General features: G+C 41.6%; 1 protein-coding gene across 5 annotated transcripts in view; it reads left to right on the top strand.

Annotated features, from left to right (window-relative positions):
- mib1 (MIB E3 ubiquitin protein ligase 1) overlaps positions 1-19,784 on the top strand; it is a 53,846-nt gene that overhangs the window by 28,759 nt on the left and 5,303 nt on the right. For 3 of the 5 annotated variants that reach the window (XM_054741378.2, XM_015956663.3, XM_015956662.3), the window contains exons 13-19: positions 11,193-11,325; positions 15,028-15,114; positions 15,556-15,714; positions 17,487-17,668; positions 18,524-18,713; positions 18,818-18,896; positions 18,985-19,071. In XM_054741378.2, the coding sequence (XP_054597353.1) occupies positions 11,193-11,325; positions 15,028-15,114; positions 15,556-15,714; positions 17,487-17,668; positions 18,524-18,713; positions 18,818-18,896; positions 18,985-19,071 (917 nt within the window). Of the gene's footprint in view, positions 1-11,192; positions 11,326-15,027; positions 15,115-15,555; positions 15,715-17,486; positions 17,669-18,523; positions 18,714-18,817; positions 18,897-18,984; positions 19,129-19,784 lie in introns of all 5 variants that reach the window. The other 2 variants (XM_015956661.3, XM_015956660.3) reach the window with 1 other exon arrangement.

Raw genomic sequence — 19,784 nt, 5'->3', positions numbered from 1 at the left:
AGCAGCGGTTTCATTCAGTAAACCTGGGACCAGTTTGCTGCAGCATAAGCTGCGACTTCCAAAGCCCCCTCACTAGCGGATGCACCAACAGCGTCCATCTCTCTCTCCATGAGCTTGGGCCAGTCTGACAGATCAGCTAGAGGACAAGCTGATGCATGCCCCAATCCCCTTGTGACCAATCAGGATGCCCAAAAGTTCTCTAGGGGCTGGACCAATGTGGCTGTCAGCCAATAGATACGCTTGGACGTGCTGTAATGCCCTGTCTGGTGGCCTGCTTAAGCATTGAGTCCTTCCTACCAGCACATGCTGGGTAGCAGAGCGAGAGGAGAATGAATGGATGGATAGAGAGGGAAAAAGAAGAAATTAGGAATCAAGGGATGGGTGTATGGAGGAGAGAGTGGGTAGTGTACAACTCTAAGCAGCTCAAGGACATAAAGAGCTTTTGGGAAAGTGACCATAAACATGCGAAAAGGAAAGCTTGCATTGAACGTTTCCGTAATCACTGATGTGATTCTATTAGTTTTTTTTTCCTCTCTCTTGACAAACTTAGAAAGAGGCAGATTTATTTGCACCACTTTAAGTGCCCCAGCAATGCAGGTAATAAATGTGACAAAGCAAGGTGATGTACTTCCTCAGCACAGCTGTCAGGCATCTTTAGTGTCGTCGTCCCCCCATTTAAAAACCGCATGGTTTATCTATTTATTTGATGTATTGGAATAAGCAAAATAATTTTGTGCGTTTTATGATGTTTAAGGAACAATGATTCCTCCTTGGTGTGTGTTTTATGAAACACTAAAGGTTGCTGCATTATTTTGAGTGTATAAATGCTCACTATAAACCTTGCAGTGTGGTTAGATATGGTTTTAACACCCCACAGAAGTGAGGAAATCATGTTACTGTGTTGGAATTGTTATAAAACTTGAATTATCTTCAGTTTGTTTGTTTGTTTGTTAGAATTCTTGATTATAATTTTGAGTGTACACACACACACACACACACACACACACACACACACACACACACGCGCGCGCACACACACACACACACACACACACACACACACACACACACACACACACACACACACACACAGTACAGCACAGGCAAAAAGTTTGGACAACTTCTCATTCATTGTGTTGTCTTTATTTTCTTGACCATTGGGAGATTCTCACTAAATCAAAACTATGAAAAAAGCCACCCTTTGCTCTGATTACTGCTTTACACACTCTTGGCATTCTCTTGATGAGCTTCAAGAGGTAGTCGTCACCACCGCCACCACGTAAATGCGTTATGACAGGTCAGGAAGGATAAATATTAGTTTTTTTGTGTCCTTTAGCGTATCTGTGGAAGAAGATGGGGGAAACAATCAACTTCACAAAGAGGAATAAAATGTCATTTGGATTAGGTAGGGTAACGTACGTAGCGAATTGTCAGAGAACCCCACTTTTTGGGATCTGTGCAGTAGTTTGTACATTAACTAAATTGCAGAAGTGTATAACATATATTCAAACAAGCTCCATACTCTCACAGTGTTGTTTTAATGCAGTAGCCGATGAGATCCTTTGATCCTTATTCTTCTCTACAGCAAACGAAACAAAACATTAACAATTAACAAAACCTCTTTCTAGGAGCAGCTTCTTTCTGTAATTGCATCCCTAAAAGTTTAAGCCGGAATACAGCTACCTGTTGGTGTCACGTTCGATCTGCTTTGTCGAACACTGTGGCAGGGAATATATGTTCTGTGTTGGCATTCGTGGGTCTAGCTTCTCTCTCTGATATGTGTTTGTGTGTGAGCAGGAGAGGAGAGGAAAGAGGGGTGTGCCAGGCAGAGAGGTGATTTAAAGTGGTACATTTGTCATGAGGCTGTAGATCATGGAAGCCTCACCCACTGTCTTCCCATATGGTGACAGCAGCCGGTTGCGGAGAGGCCGTCGATCGAAGGACCTTCAGAACGACTAAATTCTCCATCGCTCTGCAAAAACCTGGAGTCCCTCAGTTCCATTTACCACTTTGTGCCTCTTTTGAAACTCTTGCAGTTTTTGTTTGCCAGAATGATTAGAGTTTTTCTTTGTGTTTTTCACACAGGGCATCCGCGGGTCCTTTAAAAGTTTTAAAAAGTCTCAAATTAGCTTTTCCAAATTTAAGGCCTTAAAAATCCTTAAAAATGACAAATAATCCTTAAATACAGTTTCCAAAGGTCTTAAATTACCAAAGACCCAATAAACAAGATTCTTTTATTTCTATAAAAATTTCGTGAATTTCTAGTTGGTGTTCAGCATTTTTTGTGTATGATATTGGCATAAGCGGAACCGTACACATTCAGTGAAAGGGGGCTATTTTTAGATGAGCACATTAGCTGGTTAAGCTAGTGGGAGCTTGCGCCTTGGGAAAGTGCAAGTTTAATGGTAACTGGATGGCTAATCCCACGTTCGCGACGTTCCAGGCAATAGCTGGAAATCATAGCTTAAATTTAATTTAAAAAAAACAGCTTAAATTTGGTCAAAGCGGCCTTAAAAAAGTCTTAAAAAGTCTTAAATTTGACTCCCTTAAACCTGCAGATACCCTGTTCACACTAAATGTGCCTATCTCTGCATCATTTTACCCGATTCTGTTCTTTTAAGATGTCTTTTGTTCATTTATTTATTCAGGCTTGTCGGTTTCTACTTGTTTGTCGTTCAGTGTTGGTATTTATTGATTGACTGTTCTCTGTTCTACATCTTCCTCATGCATTTCTTTAAATATATCATTAGAATAAGAAGAAAAAAATGATTTTTTTTAATATAGCGCTTCTCAAGATAAGTCACTAGGCGCTTCACAAGAACAATATACAGAAAATGTTTCAATTATTAAAAAGATCATAATACAGGGTGTCCGCGGGGTTTTAAAAAGTATTAAAAAGTGATAAATAAAAATAGTCAAATTTAAGGCCATTAAAAGTGTTAAATTTGGTCTCGGAGGTATTATTTTTTCCAAATTAGGTATTATTTTTTTCAGACTATCAGATGTCGTATTCTGAACATCGACATAGAAATATATTCCGAATGAAATGTTTTGAACGATTATAAAAACAAAACAAGCCGATTATTTGCTCCTCCCACTTGCGCTGCCTTGAGTTACAAATGAAGCGCTCCTCCCAGTGTTGCCAAGTTAACTTAGCGACTTTGACGCTATTTCTAGCAGCTTCTCAGAACCCCTTCTTGACTTTTTAAATCTCAAAAGTACCTGGCGAACACCTCAGAAACATCTCTGGTAACCCTTAGCTACTTTCTGGATAACTGTCGTCGACATTTCCTGCAGGTTAGCTAAACACTCCGCCTGCACTCCGGACCGTTCTTCAGGACATTAGGAAAGGGAATGATGTAGTGATGTGTCGGTCGCTAAAGAAACAGCTCTCGGAGCCGGCTCCCTGTTGGATTAACCAGAGTGAGTGACACACACACCGCACCTGCGGACTCCTGAGCCGATAAAAACGGCTAAATGTGCGCGTGCGGCGCGCTAAACACACGTGCAGCTTGCCCCTGATTGCTGTGAGACCGGGTTGGGGGTGGGGGGGTGCAGCTGTGGTTGGGACAATTATTACATTAACTGATGGACTTGTAAATAAATAGTTTATAAATAAGGTAGAAATAAGTTTCTCACGCTGATAAATAATAACTAATCTCCCTAAGGACACAGTGCTAGTGCACTCCTACAGCACCTTGACACGACTCAATAAATGCTATGCAACATTTAGTGAACAGCAATTTACATGTATTTGTTATAAATGCCACTGTATAATTCTTGCTGTCAGTATTTGCAAGATATTGGTATTTGGGTCTGTACTGGTTAGACTTACATGAGTTAAACCAAGGTCTATAGCCCTTGGGTCATAAACTATGAGCTGTAAGTATATTGGTCTTTTTATACTGGGAATCAGGAGTTATTTTAGTGATCATCTTGTTTCTTGTTTGTTTTTGCCCTGATTGTGCCCTGAGCAATTTTATGACTGAATAAAAATAAAAAAAATAAAAATCTACATAAATTGAAAAATCGTCTTAAATAATCGAGATCTCAATTTCAGTCACAATAATCGTGATTATTGTTTTTGCCATAATTGAGCAGCACTACTTTAGCATATCCGGTCACATAATGATGACGTCATATTCAGTGGTCGTTGTGCATCATTTCAGGCCTCGTGGTTAACTGTGAACCACTGAACAGAAGTGCCTGGCTTATTTTCTAAGTAAAATAAATATGTGCAATACGTTGTCAACATCAGTGAGTCTCTAAGTTTATTCTTTTTGTATGTTATATATGTTAAAATATGTGTAAATACGTCGCTGATTAACACTTGCAATTTAGTGTTGTGATGGTTTTAAAAAAATTCTGAAGGTAGTAAAAAAAAGTATTAAAAAGTAGTAAATTTTACTTAAGGATTGCTGTATATACCCTGTAATAAAAATGGGAGAAAATTTGAAAAATTAAGATTAAAATGAGAATAAAATGAAGTAATAAACCTTTTTTATATCTCATTTCATTTCACCTCAAACTTATCGGACAGGTGCTGGACACTACAGCAGGCAACGTAAACTATTAAAAAAACATAAAAGCATAAAACGTAATAAAAGAAAGGCCACATTACATACAGGACATCGATGCCACGCTATGACATCTACTTATGCATGACATATAAATGTGTCATCAAACGGGACTTAAATATCAACAGAGAAGGCGACTGGCGCACGATTAAAGGCAACTCTTTCCATCGCCTCTGAGCCAACACCAAGAACAAACAACCTCCCCGTGACTTGTCCTTTGAACATGAAACTACTAACAGTTCCACATCAGCCAAACGAAGGACCCTTGGTATAGCATACCTATGGTAAATGGCCTGTATTTGATATAGCACCTTCTAGAGTCCTGGAACCCCCCAAGGTGCTTTACAACACAATCAGTCATTCACACACACATTCACACACTGGTGGGATGAGCTACGATGTAGCCACAGCTGCCCTGGGGCGCACTGACAGAGGCGAGGCTGCCGAGCACAGGCGCCACCAGTCCCTCCGACCACCACCAGCAGGCAACGTGGGTTAAGTGTCTTGCCCAAGGACACAACGACAGCGGCAGACTGAGCGGGGCTCGAACCTGCAACCTTCCGATTACGGGGCGAGCACTTAACTCCTGTGCCACCGCCGCCCCTAGTCGAAAGGCTGGCCATGTAAGGTGGAGCAGTTTCCCAAAGAGCCGTATACACCAGAGTTAGCACTGTGAATTTTGCCCTGAAGTGCACCGGGAGCCAGTGCAGGGATGCCAGCACAGGGGCAATGTGCTCCATGCATGTAGTACCTGTCAAGAACTTAGCAGCCAAGTTTTGAACTAACTGCAGTTGTTCCACCATACCCTGACTTAGGCCAGCATACAGTAGCCTATTCTGGATAGCCTAAAAAAGAGCTAGGAAACTAATTATACATATTTTACTCATTATCTTTTGTTATTTAGTCACAATTTGTTGTTTTTCTGTGCTCAATTAATTTGTGCTCAATGAATTGGCGTTTTCTTTAGGTCACACCTTTATTGATTAAAAATACAAGTCAATCATACAAGCACTATTTATCGTTGAAGTGGTTATACATATTTTATATGATCCAGATCTTAAAGTATTAAAACATTGCTAATTAAGATGAGATTTAGCAGTTCTTTGGTACTTTATTCAAATCTGGATCTTCTTACTTCGTTAAGCCATTCCTCTCTCACTAAAACGATACATTATGACTCTTCTGGCTGGCTCAGAAATGAAAATTAGGCCTTTTCAAGGTGTTGAGGGTTTGTAAGCGCATTGGAAAGGTAATATGGGAAAATAATTGGGTCATCTTGAAGCAATGAGATATTAATGCACCACTGGGCCTCTCTGACCGTCTCGCTGCCTCCTCTTCTTTTCCATAAGTTGCCATGAATCAGGGACACCCAGTATCACCGGGTGATTCACAGCTAATTAAAGCTAAGCCTTTATGTTCCCCACCGTCTCCCCGAGTGAACATAAAATGGGACCTGGGATGTTTGAAAATGCACCCGACGTTTCCAAGACAACCTTCAAGGCAACGACAAATAATATAGTGATAACCAAAACGTAGAAATGCACCTCTTTTCTGTCGGTTTATGCAAATAGTCCATAATAAAAGCATGCTCACCGACGAGCCCGAGGTACAGGCAGGCTGGGGAAGGTCACATTGTGGAGGGAATTATTCTCCTCGCAGCATGGTAATGAAAGCGCCTTTTTTTTTCTAATCAAAAGGAGCCATTCAGGTTCTTGTCCTCGGCTCTCCCTTGCCCTGTTGTCCTGGGTGCTACCTGTGTTTATTTACTCTGCCCGCAGCAGGATGTCCGAAACTGGTGGGATGATTCTAACAAAGTCATCTGGCTACTAATTACAACTGCGGCGTGGCTTGTTGGCCATAATAAACTGCTGTAGTTGCATGTGACGTAGCTTATAGGCTAATTAAATTATTTGCCCTGTTTAATATTGCCTGTCTCATTTAGCAATTACTCAGCCATTAACAGTCGAGTTTCTCCTTTTTTATGCTTAGCCCATTTAATTTTTATAATATATTCGGTTTCTTAACATTCAAAGGAGCATGTTTTAATGTCAATAAAGCTGTTTTATGACTGACTCCCAGTTGCTCATGACTCTTTGCCTCCCAGATCTTTCTTACATGATAAAGTGCAACTCCAAACTGCGAGTGGAAATAGTGGGACGCGATCAATTTAGGGTTTTGTGTCCTGCCTAGGTGAGTGATTTATTAAATACAGGGTCCACTATTTCAAAGGGACCCAAAGTTATTGATCTTGCCTTCAATGAGCTGATACCACATGTATCATCTGAGGTCGGCTCATCTGGAAAGGCTCTTCCAAAAGAGAGGGGCTGCACATCAGAGAAAAGAAAACATGCCTTTATGTAGGTTCAGCTAAAATAATGTAATCAGCTAAAATCTGTGAGAGGGAATTCGTTATTCAGCTGAAATTGTTTCACAGCTTCAGAAACTAACTTTATTAAGGCATTGGTGGAAGAGGAATTAGGTGCTCGTCTTGTAACCACAGGGTTGCAGGTTCTTTTCCCGCTCGGTCTGTCACAGTTGTTGGGTCCTTGGGCAAGACGCGTCACCCTCCTTGCCTGCTGGTGGTGGTCAGAGGGACCGTTGGCACCAGTGTTCAGCAGCCTCGCTTTCCGTCATCACCACCAGCGTGTGAATGTGTACACACATGGGTGAAAGTGCCTTGGGGGGTTGTAGTGCCCTAGTGGGCGCTATATAAAAGCAGACCATTTATCCAGCATCCATGGGTGCAACAACTTTTTTCCCCTTCTGTTCTGATGGATGTAAATGTGAACTTCTCATGGTTACTGCGTCTCTAACAGCATTACAACAGTCTTTGATTTCCAGTGCAATCACTTTAATATTCGCAGGATTGATCATTGTTATTATTCATTTTTATTAGTATTAATCATTTTCCCCAGAACAGGTGGGACACTTTAATGAATAGTTTCGAATTCAGAATTTCAGTCTCCCATCTCGGGCTGGAAGCTCTAGTTAACACGAAGTTATGCCAAACACATCTGCTGTGTCAGAGTAACCATATGTTTGTGCGCAGCCATTAATCTCTGGCTGGGTGTTGATGGTTCCAGTTCTGCCTTGTCCTACTCACGTTATTTTTTTCCTCGACTTTCTCTTTCCCCCATTGTTATATGAAGTACTGACCGCAACGCAGATGGCTGTCACGCAGGCAAGGGCAGCAGCAGAAGGGCTCTTTCAAGCCGTACATTCACATACACAATTAAACTTGCACACATTTTCTACCGCCTCACATGCCATGACAAATGCCAGGGAGCACAGAGCTGAGGGTGTCGGTGTCCCGTTCAATGACAAATAGCGGTCCAAACCAACAAGGCTCGTTGCAGCTCTCCTTCGGGACCTTTGGGATCCCTCACATGGTGACCCAGTTCCATCTCACCATCTTTTCTTACAGTATTTCCTCATTCGTTCACTACCATGGCATCGTTTTAAGATTGGTTTAAATCTAAACATCTGGCTGCTCGTCAGGTGGTCAGATCACACCCACAAATTTACACCTCATGTAATTTTTAAGTAGAGTGTGTCTCCTTTTTAAATTCAGATGCTTTTTGTCGACTCGTACAGCAAATGACTTAACTGCATTGCAGCAGTGCCAGTGTGGGGTATTAATATTAATGTCTGCCTATTTTACCTTGCATGGCAGAGTCTGTCAATCCAGCATCTGCCTCTGGCTGGACGATACAGAAAATATGCACATCGATAAAAAAAAAATTCATTTTGAGCGATATCAATAATTATTGATAATTATAAGAAATTGTAGAAAATATATTTTAAGTGCAGCCTTGGCCATTTTATGTCATTACAAAAGTTGGTAGTGTTAACAGATCTAACTTTTAGTCGATGCGCTGCAAATTTTTCAATTGATCGTTGTGTCTTTTCTGTAAAAGCTAAAATATCTGTAACCTTTTTACGGGCGAATTTCCTCCACTGCTCCTTGCTAAGACATCTTTGTTTGAGAGGGCAGGGCTTGGTGACGGAGTGTGCCTGGCTCTGTGTTTTTGATTGGCTGGGAGTGAGTATTGACTTGAGAATTCAGCTACCTGATTGGTATATATATAAAAAAAGAATAGAAACTTTTTATTGAAGTTTTATTAACTCATTGTTTTCTAGTCCTACGTCTGCCTATACCAAAAACATAATTTTAGCTTTTGAGTTCTTGGTTTTGTGACTAAGGTGCTGGTCTGACCCCACCGTGCTGCACTGGGAGGTTCTTATGTGTTTAAAAACTGCAGATCAACATAACAATACTAATAATAGCCCTAGGATTCTCATTATTAAGTGGATTGTTCTCTCATTTTTATTTTCCCAGTTGGGGAGAAAATAGTCTAAACGAGTGTTATTTTTAACCACTGGGAATCCGCTTTATGTTTTCGCTTTGGGCAAAACTGATGTGGCTGTTTGTTGAATAACCTGCCTGTTCAAGACTCAGGTCCTGTTTGGTGGATGAGCCACAAATGAAATTACTTAGAAGTCCTCCAGGAGATGTAAAAAAACCAAAAACAAATCAACAGTATGTGAGTAAATGCTTCTTTGTGACAGCGGCAACACTCTGTGAATGTCAAATTAGCAGAGTGGGTGCCCTCACTTTCAAATCTAAAGGACTGCATCCCTGCATTTAGCAGCTGAAGATGGCTGCAAGCAATGCAGGTGCGTAAGCCGGTGTGCATTAAGAGGGGGTGAGAGAGTGAGCAGGACTAGGTTCGGTGTGCTGCGCTGTTCATCACTGCAGCAGTACGCCAGCCGCCAAGTCTTTATCTGAACCGAGGAGATGACTGCATGCCCCGTGTTTCCCTGCTGCTCTTTCTCTGCTTCTCTCAGGAGGAGGATGCTCTGTTTTCCTTCACGGAAAGGGAAACTAGTTACATGTTACACCCATAGAGTCCCCCACCCCTCTTTTTACAACCAGCCCTAATGCATGTATTCTGTATTATTCTTAGCGTTTTCTGCACGCTGTGGCCTTTCCTGCCCTCGTCCTGGAGCTCATTTTCCTGCTGCACCCTCAGAGATCTGATTCATCTTACCTAAACACTTCGGTGTGCGTTGTTCTGCCTCATCACTCCGAGAAAATCTGCTGCCTCCTTTTGTGTCGCAGTTCAAAGATATGCCCCACATAATTATTCAGGTTAAACAAGGTCACAAGTGTTCCCTCAAGCACTGCCGCTTCAGTGTTTATTGAAGGTACATTGTGTTCCTCAAGACAGGGTACAAGAAAAGTTTGGGGTTCTTTATGTTTTAGCGTATTTGTATGAGCTCAGATTTACGTGTAGCGGTTTTCTGATGCATTTTTCAAACTTTGAAAGCGAAATCATGCAAATTTTTTAGTATTTTGTGATTGTAAATAACGTACTGGGTTGTATCAGCAGGAAGGGGAGGTCAGGTCAGCTGCAGAGAAATGATGGATGACTTTAAACACTAAACTAAAACTTCCAGGCTATTAAACCTTTATTAATTGGAGAAAGCCTCATTCACCTATTTATTTCCAGGTGCAAATAAATCACATCTTCAATCAGTTTTACCCTCACGAAGTTGGCATTTCAAAGTTCCTCCTGTCTGTTTTGAAATATTTGTAAAATCGTGACAGTTCAGCCATCTACCGTGTCCTCCAAACAACCTTCACCACCAAAAAAACAAACAACCGTCTCTTTAACAAACCAATTCTGGTCAACAGCACCACTTAAACCAAATACATGTTTCCTCTCCTCATCTTACCCGTTCCTCTCACAGGAGGAGACCTGAGGGAATGCGACTAAATCTTGTGTAATTACTATTTTGCTGTTCATTGATGAAGGAAGTGACGTCTGTTTTTTAACTGAGGAGGTGGTGCACTAAACGCTTTCACTCAAGCACTGCTTTCCATTAATCTCACAAGCGATCACTTCTTATCAACTATTTGGGAAGATCTGACTGTTGAAAGGTTTTTTATGAATAGCATTGCTGTCCAATAGCTAAATCCACTGCATGTTTGTCAGTTTAAACTAAATGTTCTGGTCAAAGACGACTAAAACTTAAGACGTCAAAAGACAAAACTGTGGTGTGACTTTTCTTTACGGAGACGACGTCGTCAGGTGAAGCTGACAGCTACATTATAGACATGCAGTTAAACCCTCAGGCACCAAACACAGACTCCACATGTTGAAGAGCGACATTTTTTTTAGCTATTTCAGCGTTCTGTCACTTTCAGACGTTTCTGAATGGAGTCTGAGGAACACTTCCATAAAACTGACTAAGGCATAACGCAGTTACTTTAAAGATTGAGTACATTAATGTTACGTATCTTATGTATGAGAATAGGTTATAATAACATCAAAGGAGTTGATTTAAATAACATTCTGCTTGCTGAAGCAACTCCTCTCTTAGTTGATGTGATGTTCTTGGAAATGGAAGCGTTGCTGCTAAAAGACACTGTTTTGTAAAAACGTTGAGTCTCAGCAGTACAGATGCTGTTTGGTGTACTAATGAAGTTACTTTTAGATGTATTTTTGCTTTAATTTGAACTTATGAAATTCCCTTTACATTTCTGAGTATTTTATTTTGCATCCAGCTGAGCTCTCGCTTTATTTCGCCTTTCCTCTCCTCCCCGTGCAGTGCCATGCGCGTGCTGCTGTCCAAACTGCCGAGGCCTTGGATTGTGGATGAGAAGAAGGACGACGGTTACACGGCGCTTCACCTGGCTGCCCTTAACAACCACGTGGAGGTGGCTGAGCTTCTGGTGCATCAGGTAAAAAGTTAAAAACAGATACTTTTTTTATTTTCAGGTCACACAAAAAGAGCTCTCCTCGGGCTTACTTTGGAAGCGTTTCATTGATAAGTCACATTTAATGTAATACTCTCACAAAAATGCAGGAAGTGGTGAATTTTCTCTTACCTGTAAGTGTAACCTGGCCTTTCCACTGGACACGAAAATGTCTTGTAACATCCTTTAAGCGTAGTGCACAGCAGTTAGCCTTCGGTATAGAAGATGGGTTTGTTTCCACCGGCCGCGAGGCATAGCAAAAGCGTGATGTCGCGTCACTCTACTAAGTTTATGCGTTGTCTTCTTTTGATGAGCTATGCTTCCAGAATGTGCCAAGCTCAGCAGATCAGTTTAAGCCAGACAGGAAGAACACAAAAGCAGTGTAAAAATATCCTGAAACTTTCAAAATAAAAGACAGATGCAAATTATTAAATAAAACTACATCATTACCTGTGACACCTTCATAACACCAACCACAGACCTTTTTGGATACATGCTGCTATCCTTTTCCTTCCTTGTTCCTCCCATGAACTGGCGAAATCACGCTTGAACTTTCAATTTTCTTGCAATAAAATGACCTCGCAGGACCAGCTGCGTGGAACGCTTTCAACTGAATGAAAATCATTTCATTTATAAAGTGCCAAATCACAGCAAAAGTTGTGTCCAGGAACTTTACAAACTGAACATTTTAATACATTTCAATTCATTATGCCAACCAGTAAAATTTTCTCATATAAGAAACCCAGCAGATTGCATCGAGTCACTGACTAGTCTTAGTGTCTTTACAGCAATCCTCATACTAAGCAAGCATGCAGCGACAGTGGAGAGGAAAACTCCCTTTTAACCTCCAGAGGATCCTGGCTCAGTATGAGCAGCCATCCAAGTTGTGGATGGCACAGCCACAAGACAAAGCATACACACACACACACACACCCACACCCTCCTTGATTATAGGAAGCTGGTTCCACAGAAGAGGAGCCTGATGGCTAAAAGATCTACCTCCTTTCCTATTTTTTGATTTTCTAGGAACCGCCAGTAAACGAGCAGTCTGAGAGGGAATTACTTTGTTAGTAGCTACCGTTTCATGTCTGAAACACTCCCGGTTAAAAGAGACACGCTGCTGAGCTAGTGGAAAAAGCGTGTCTAGTATTTTGCACTTGCATGTATGGTGAAAAGTTCCGGTAAGCTGTGGGTATTGTCTGTAAAGGGTCTTATATAGCGAATGGCTGCCACTAAAGTCAGCGAGTATGTTTTTTCCACCAGAGTCTATTTTTTACATGCTGTGCTTCCAGAAAGTGTCGAGCTCATCTTACAGGAAGTCAAATATGGAAGCTGTGTAAAACATCTGGCAACTTTCAAAATAAGACATGTAGGGATGGGTACCGAATTCGGTACTTTTTAAGGGACCGACCGAATTCCATAGTACCGACCGAGCACCGATTCACGTCATTTCAAACGGTGCCTCGTTTCGGTACCCGTCCATCATAACGAGAACTTGCCAAGACAGCTGCGCATGCGCAAGAGCGTTTTGTTGTCGCTTGCTGTGAATCAGTTGTAAACAGAGCAGCATGGTAGAGAGAACGCAGGCTAAAGCTTGGGTCCACTTCACTAAATGTGATGGGTAACTGGATGATGAAACCAGCGACAACTATCTAAGTGAGACATCCTCATCTTAATCTGCTCCGGTAGGTGAATATAATTAGCTTGATATGTTAGCTTCCGTTTCGCTAATGGTGCATTCGCTTTCTCCTCGGAACTCCGATTTTCCGACTAGAACAACATGAACGCGCTCTAAAGTTTGGCTTCACTTTACTAAATGTGACGGGTGAAGACGAAACCAGTGACGATCTAAGTGTGAGGCATCGTTTTAATCTGCTCCAGCAGCTAAATAAACTGTTTAGGATATCGTTAGCTTGATATGTTAGCGTCCATTGCTACCATTGTTATCAGCTAATGGTGCATTCACTTTCTCCTCGGAAATTCTAACTTTCGAGTAGGAAAAATCAAATGAAAAAAGATGGCAAAAGGAATGAAGATACACAGTAAATTTAGTTCACAGTAAAGATGTTTGCTTCAGTTTAATCATCAGCTTATAAAACTACAAGGACGATGTTAAAATACAAACAGTTGAATGTTATTTATCGTGATGTATATCAAATATTGTTATATATTGAGAAAATTTATATTTAATTATAAAAGAGAATTAAAATAATAAACACGCAAAAGTATCGAAAATTGGTACCGTTAAGTACCGGTATCGATTCGTAGGTACCGGTAATTAGTACCGGATCGATTCAAATGTCAAAGGTACCCATCCCTAATGACATGTGTGCAAATTTCTAGTTGTTTATTCTGTAAACAAAATACTTCATTACTTGTGATGCTTCCTTGGTTGAGGTAAAAAAGGACTGAAAATAAAGCACACAGTTATCGTCTTTCTCTTTGCTTAGTAACGTATAAACTGGTGAAATCATGTGTGATCTTTCTATTCTCTGGTGATTTTGTGATCTTACAGCACCAGCCGCGTGAAACACATTTACTGCTGCTGCGTGTCTTTACGCACCAGGTGAGAAGGGATGCACTGCTGCGGTTGCAGTGAAAACGCATCTATTACATTAAGCACTGCTTACGCATTCGGTGGAAAGCCCGGGTTATTTAAATAGATTAAAAGAAAACGCAACATCAAATTAAATCATTATGATCAAATGTGTTCTCGACATGTGTCACCTTGTCTAAAGCACCATATGTTGGGACATTCCCAGTTAGTCTATAACAGCACTGCAGCATCATTTCAGCCTGCATTACCCGAGCTTTACCTTTGACCAACAAAAGCAGCCTCCGCAGCACTCCCTGTAGCCTGCAAGCTGTAGACCAGTTGAAACCCCTTTAACTGCCATCTTTTTTTATTGAATCCATAAGGTTCGCATGGCCTCCGGGGGGGTACTTTAGCGCTGCTCGGCCCTCACATCTTCCTTCTCTTGCAGTTATGGGCTCATACAGTTATTTTTTTTCCCTTCTGAGATTGCAGGTTTAACTCCCTAAAGGCTAAAACGCTTACACGAGTTTACAGAAAAGTCACCTGATCACACCAAAAACTGGGTTAATGAGGATGTGGTGCAAGGCAGTAATGTTGCTGCAACATTCCTACACGTGAACGTTCGCTGTGCAAGCTACCCTTTCAGCAGGGACAGCCTTTTTTTTTCTTCTCCTCCCCCCCTTTAAGCTCCTGCAATGGGCTTGTTCGCAGTGATGGCTCAGCTTTCTATTCAGAAACTGCACCACACTTCTAGGTGCACTGCAGATTCCCAGCCAGTCAGACAGTCTTATTACTTTGGGATTTTACACACTGCCTGATCACAATACTTATCTTACCTTCTCATCTCCACAGCTGATATGTTTGCAATTGGAAATGACAATCACACATAGCATTTTTTGTAGACTGCCCCTTTTTCCCCCTCGGTGATATTTTGCTAGTCAGAAGGACAGAAGGTGCTGTCACGGCACATAAAGTCTGAAAGGTTGTTTGTGTTTTACTTTCTAAGCACAGATTTCTTTGGATGAAGAAAAAAAAGTATTTTTAATTGAAATTTTGTCATTTCTGCGCAAACTTAATGTATACCATGTACAACCATAATGTTTCTTGTCCATATTTGCATCTTTTGTGCTCTTTCCTTTACTTCTACCCAGGGCAACGCCAGCTTGGACATCCAGAATGTCAACCAGCAGACAGCGTTGCACCTTGCAGTGGAGCGCCAGCACACCCAGATAGTTCGGGTGTGTGTTCACACCTCAATTCCTGTTCTCTGTTTCTCATTTGTTTTCCTGGTTTCCTTCCTCTTGCACCGCTAAGTGAACACACTGCCTTTGGTTATCTGCCAGTCCCTCTCCTTTACACAAAAGGCAGCAGAACACATTTAATTTACACGGTTGGATATCCTGCAGTTGAATGAGGTCCTGCCTGTGGAGGGGAGGGTAGGGGGATAGTCTTTGAGGCAGTGTGTTGATCACTGTCTGTTGGTGTAGACTTGGATTGAGATTGCCACGTTGCCATCTTGTGGTCTCTAAACAAAAGTGCACTTCATGCTTGGGCGTTGCACAACACTGTTAGTTTAGTTTGAGCAGCAGCTAAACAAGTTACCTTTGTAGTTTTAAAATAGTAAATCTGAGGTAATTATTTGTTTCTGTTCCTGCTTGATTACTTTTTTATTTTAACAGCTCCTGGTGCGGGCAGAGGCCAAGCTGGACGTGCAAGACAAGGACGGGGACACGCCGCTTCACGAGGCTCTGCGCCACCACACGCTGTCTCAGTTGCGGCAACTCCAGGACATGCAGGATGTCAGCAAAGTGGAGCCTTGGGAACCGTCCAAAAACACGGTATCTGTTATTAACTCGAGCTTCTCTTCAAGATCAGGGAATTTCAAGTCATGAGACAACACAGATTTGTGTTTGAAATTGGTTTGTGTTGATTGATACTAAGGTTGGGTGATTGCACGAATTAGTTGATCATCGGCGATAGTCCAAGCCCTTTGCCCATATTCATTTTATTTTTTTGAATAATGTTTTTATGCTCATGAATTAGTCTGGCAGTTGGACTCATATTATTGATGAAATAAAACATCTAAAAAAAATCTGCCTTTTTAAATCCAAAAGGGTCCAATAAAATAGTCCCTTACATAACTTAAGTCCACAATCCAACATATTTTACTGCCGAAAACATTCCAAATCTCCTTTGGATGCACTTCTTTCTCAACAAGTACTGCCCCCTACTCTCACCTGTGTAGCTTAAACCATTTGAGGCGCAGTATGTTGTTGATCGATGGCTCAAATAGCCGATGCAATTTGGAAAACAGCTAAATCTCATGGGGACCCCCTGTGGTCCGCTTTAGCAAACCGAGTCAGAACGACTGTGATTGGATTGCTTTGTGCAGTGTGTGTCGGACCCACAAAACATCTGAAGGTCTTAAGCGCCTCGTGATTTTTATCTTGAGAGGCGCTATGGAAATGATTTTTTTTTTCTTCTTCTTCAAATATATCGCCCATCCTCATTTTTTAAACAGATGAATATTGCTTGGAAATATTTCACCTTTATTTAGACCTGATACTTTACATCATTTCATGTTTCTCACATGTTTAGTTATAAATGACCTTCTGGTTCAAAGATCTCTAGACTAGCATCCATTGACGCTTCTTTAAAACGATGCGTACTCTATCATCTGCTTTTGCCGCTAAGGGATTCTCCGGAGCATTGTGTCGTGGTTTCTTTGGCGTTTATCATCCATCAAAGTGTTCCTCAGGACTTAAACCTTTATTAATATGAGTTTGTGGCCCACTGTGAGAGATGATGACAGATCCCATTTAGTCAGGAAGCTCACCGTCTCCGTCATCTGCATCACTGGACACTTGAGTCTGCACCAGCCCATCATTCAGGTTGAAGCTCATAACGGTGAGCTGACGCACCGACGCGCCTTCGCCAGCCTGAACAGGTCCCTCAGTTAAGTCCAGAAGGGGGATGCCAGACCTGAGCCCTCATCGTGTTAACACCACATCATTAATCTCTACTGGGAGGATTTTAAACTCTCCATCAGTGACATATTTTTTGTACTTGTCACCTTGTGCCTCCCACCCACTCCCTTTCTCCCCTCCTCAGCCCTTCCCCTCTGGTTTCCCCTCAGAGCAGTGGAACAGACAGACAGCAGGTCTAATTTAAGAAATGTACAGCAGGGTCACAGTCCTGCAGCCCTCCCCTTCTCTCAGGATGAGAATTGAATTAGCAGGTCTGGTGGCTCCATCAGCAGAGATGTAAAACTTACTGGTTGAAGAGAATCAGACATGGAAGGCCTAAATCGCCCGAGAAAAAGTAGCTTTGAGTTGTGGTTGAGTGAGTGAGGTGGTGAGTTATGTGAGTGAGGGAGGCCAGATGGGGTGAGAGGGTTATAGTGCCTGACAGGCATCTTAAGATGTACCTATGATTGGCTAATTTGTACAGAACTGACTTTTTACTTTTCCTACTTTTAACTATAGTTCTAGTGTGTAATGTTGAGACATGAAACCATTCTAAATGGCCTGAAAAGTGATTTAAAAATGTCAGAAATGTTTCTGTGTCTCTGACCTGGTCTGGTTTTGTGTGTCTGTCTGCTTCTCTGCAGTTAATCATGGGTCTGGGCACCCAGGGGGCGGAGAAGAAGAGTGCAGCATCCATCGCCTGCTTCCTGGCAGCAAATGGAGCCGACTTGACCATTCGCAACAAAAAGGGCCAGTCCCCTCTGGACCTGTGTCCTGACCCTAGCCTCTGTAAGGCTTTGGCTAAATGTCACAAAGAGAAGAGCAGGTAAACATCCCAGGATTTGTGTGACATTTCAGGAAACACACTCACTGGCTTTCTTTGCTGAGAACTTGACGAGGAGATCAGTATCACTCGCTCAGACAGTTAATGTGAAGCCAGACCCAGGAGATGGTGGACTGAGCTTAATATGGGGAAAAAACAGGACGTGCATTTAAAAGCAATGCAACTTTTTCATATTTTCAGATTATTTTCTTGAGCCAGTATGTGCTAAAATAACCATTTACAGAGTTAATGACAAGTTACACAGAACCCCACTGTCCTCTGTGGCCATCAACCGCACTTGCAACTTCAGAGTGCCGGTCTGGTCAGCAGCAGTAGCTCAGAAGGTAGAGCGGGTTGTCCAGTAACCGGAAGCTTGTAGGTTTGATCCCGGCTCCCGCCAGAGAATGCTGCTGTTGTGTCCTTGGGCAAGACACTTCACCTCCTTTCTTGCTGCCATTACGCTTTTGGCCTGAGGGGGCAATCGCGAGCATAAAAATTCAAAAGTCCGAAAAGTCCCTTTAAAAACACTCAAAGTTGATTAAATGCAATTTTCAACCTCTGAGATTTTAGATCTGATAATTTGAAATAAATATTTAATATTTGTCAAAAACAATTAGATTTTAGCACAGAGCGTTTACTTATTTCGCTTTTTTTTTCTCATCCTGTGGTAGATATTGTCAGCAACATTATTTTTGGTACCTTAAAGAAAATATAATTTCAGATTTAGAGCTTTTTTTAAAAAAAAAGGTTTCTTACTTCTGTTTGAATTTGACTTCAGTAAAGATCAAAAGACTTACTTTTATCATTAATATAATTTCTTAATTGCGTTTAAATGACCTGTATCTGTTCTTGCTGCAGTGGCCAGGTGGGAACCCGCAGTCCATCCCTGAACAGCAACATCGAGTCTCTGGAGGAGTGCATGGTGTGCTCCGACATGAAGAGGGACACGCTGTTCGGGCCGTGCGGACACATCGCCACCTGCTCGCTGTGCTCGCCGCGTGTCAAGAAGTGCCTCATCTGTAAGGAGCAGGTCCAGTCCAGAACTAAGGTACCAGCAGCGCAGTCACAACCTGCCATAGGAGCAGACAGGGTGGTCCGATTGCATTGTAACACCTCTCTCTCTCTCTCTCTCTCCTCTCTCTCTCGCTCCAGATTGAGGAGTGTGTCGTCTGCTCTGATAAAAAAGCAGCCGTGTTGTTTCAGCCCTGTGGCCACATGTGCGCTTGTGAGAGTAAGTCGCACCCGACGTTGTGTCCTCGTGGTGTTTTCCGCCACTTCCAGCTTTTGGTTCCAACTTAAAAATCTTATTTTTCCTCCAGATTGTGCCATCCTCATGAAGAAGTGCGTACAGTGTCGGGCTGTGGTGGAACGCCGCACCCCTTACGTTCTATGCTGTGGAGGGAAAGGTATGGAGGATGATGCCGCTGATGATGATGATGATGATGATGATGATGATGACCTTAGTGAGTGAATCTTCCACGTGTTCCCTTTTAATTCACCTCATTTTTCTTATTTTGACATAATTTACCTCTTTTATTCTGTTTTTGCTTTTATTAAACTTTTAGTTTGCATCTTTATAATATTTTGTTCTTTTCCATCCAACTAGAAACTGAAATTAATCCAAATGTTTGAATTATTCTTAGATTTCTGACTAACTCTACTAACTTTGGCATGTTTTAATCAATATTACCTGTTATTATAATGTTAGCTTTTGTGGATTTTGGCTTTTCTAAGTTCAGTTGCATTACTAGAATGAATGTTCAGATTTATACAAAAATGCATATTTTAGACATAGTTGAGGAGTAAACATAAAAAAGCATTTTTTAAATCAAAATAACTCCCATTTTGGTGTCCCAGGAGAACCATTAATTTGTTTTTAATCTGCAGAAATACTCGAAATATAATTTTTTGCTCACTGAAAGTGAACCAGGTATCATGATATATTGTAATTTTCTTAAATTTTTACTTTCGATTGCATCCGCAACCATTTTATCTTAATTATTCGTCCTTATTTAATCTCAACTCTTATCAGCACTTTCCTAGTGCGACTCGGCAGTGGACACTCGCACCATGTTTTTTTTCCACATTTTATGTTTTACTTAAAAGGGAAACTGTCGTA

This window comes from Nothobranchius furzeri, chromosome 11 (genome assembly GCF_043380555.1).
Source record: "Nothobranchius furzeri strain GRZ-AD chromosome 11, NfurGRZ-RIMD1, whole genome shotgun sequence".
Taxonomy (NCBI): domain Eukaryota; kingdom Metazoa; phylum Chordata; class Actinopteri; order Cyprinodontiformes; family Nothobranchiidae; genus Nothobranchius; species Nothobranchius furzeri.
Note: the sequence above shows the minus strand (reverse complement) of the source record. Positions and strands in the feature narration are given on the sequence as shown.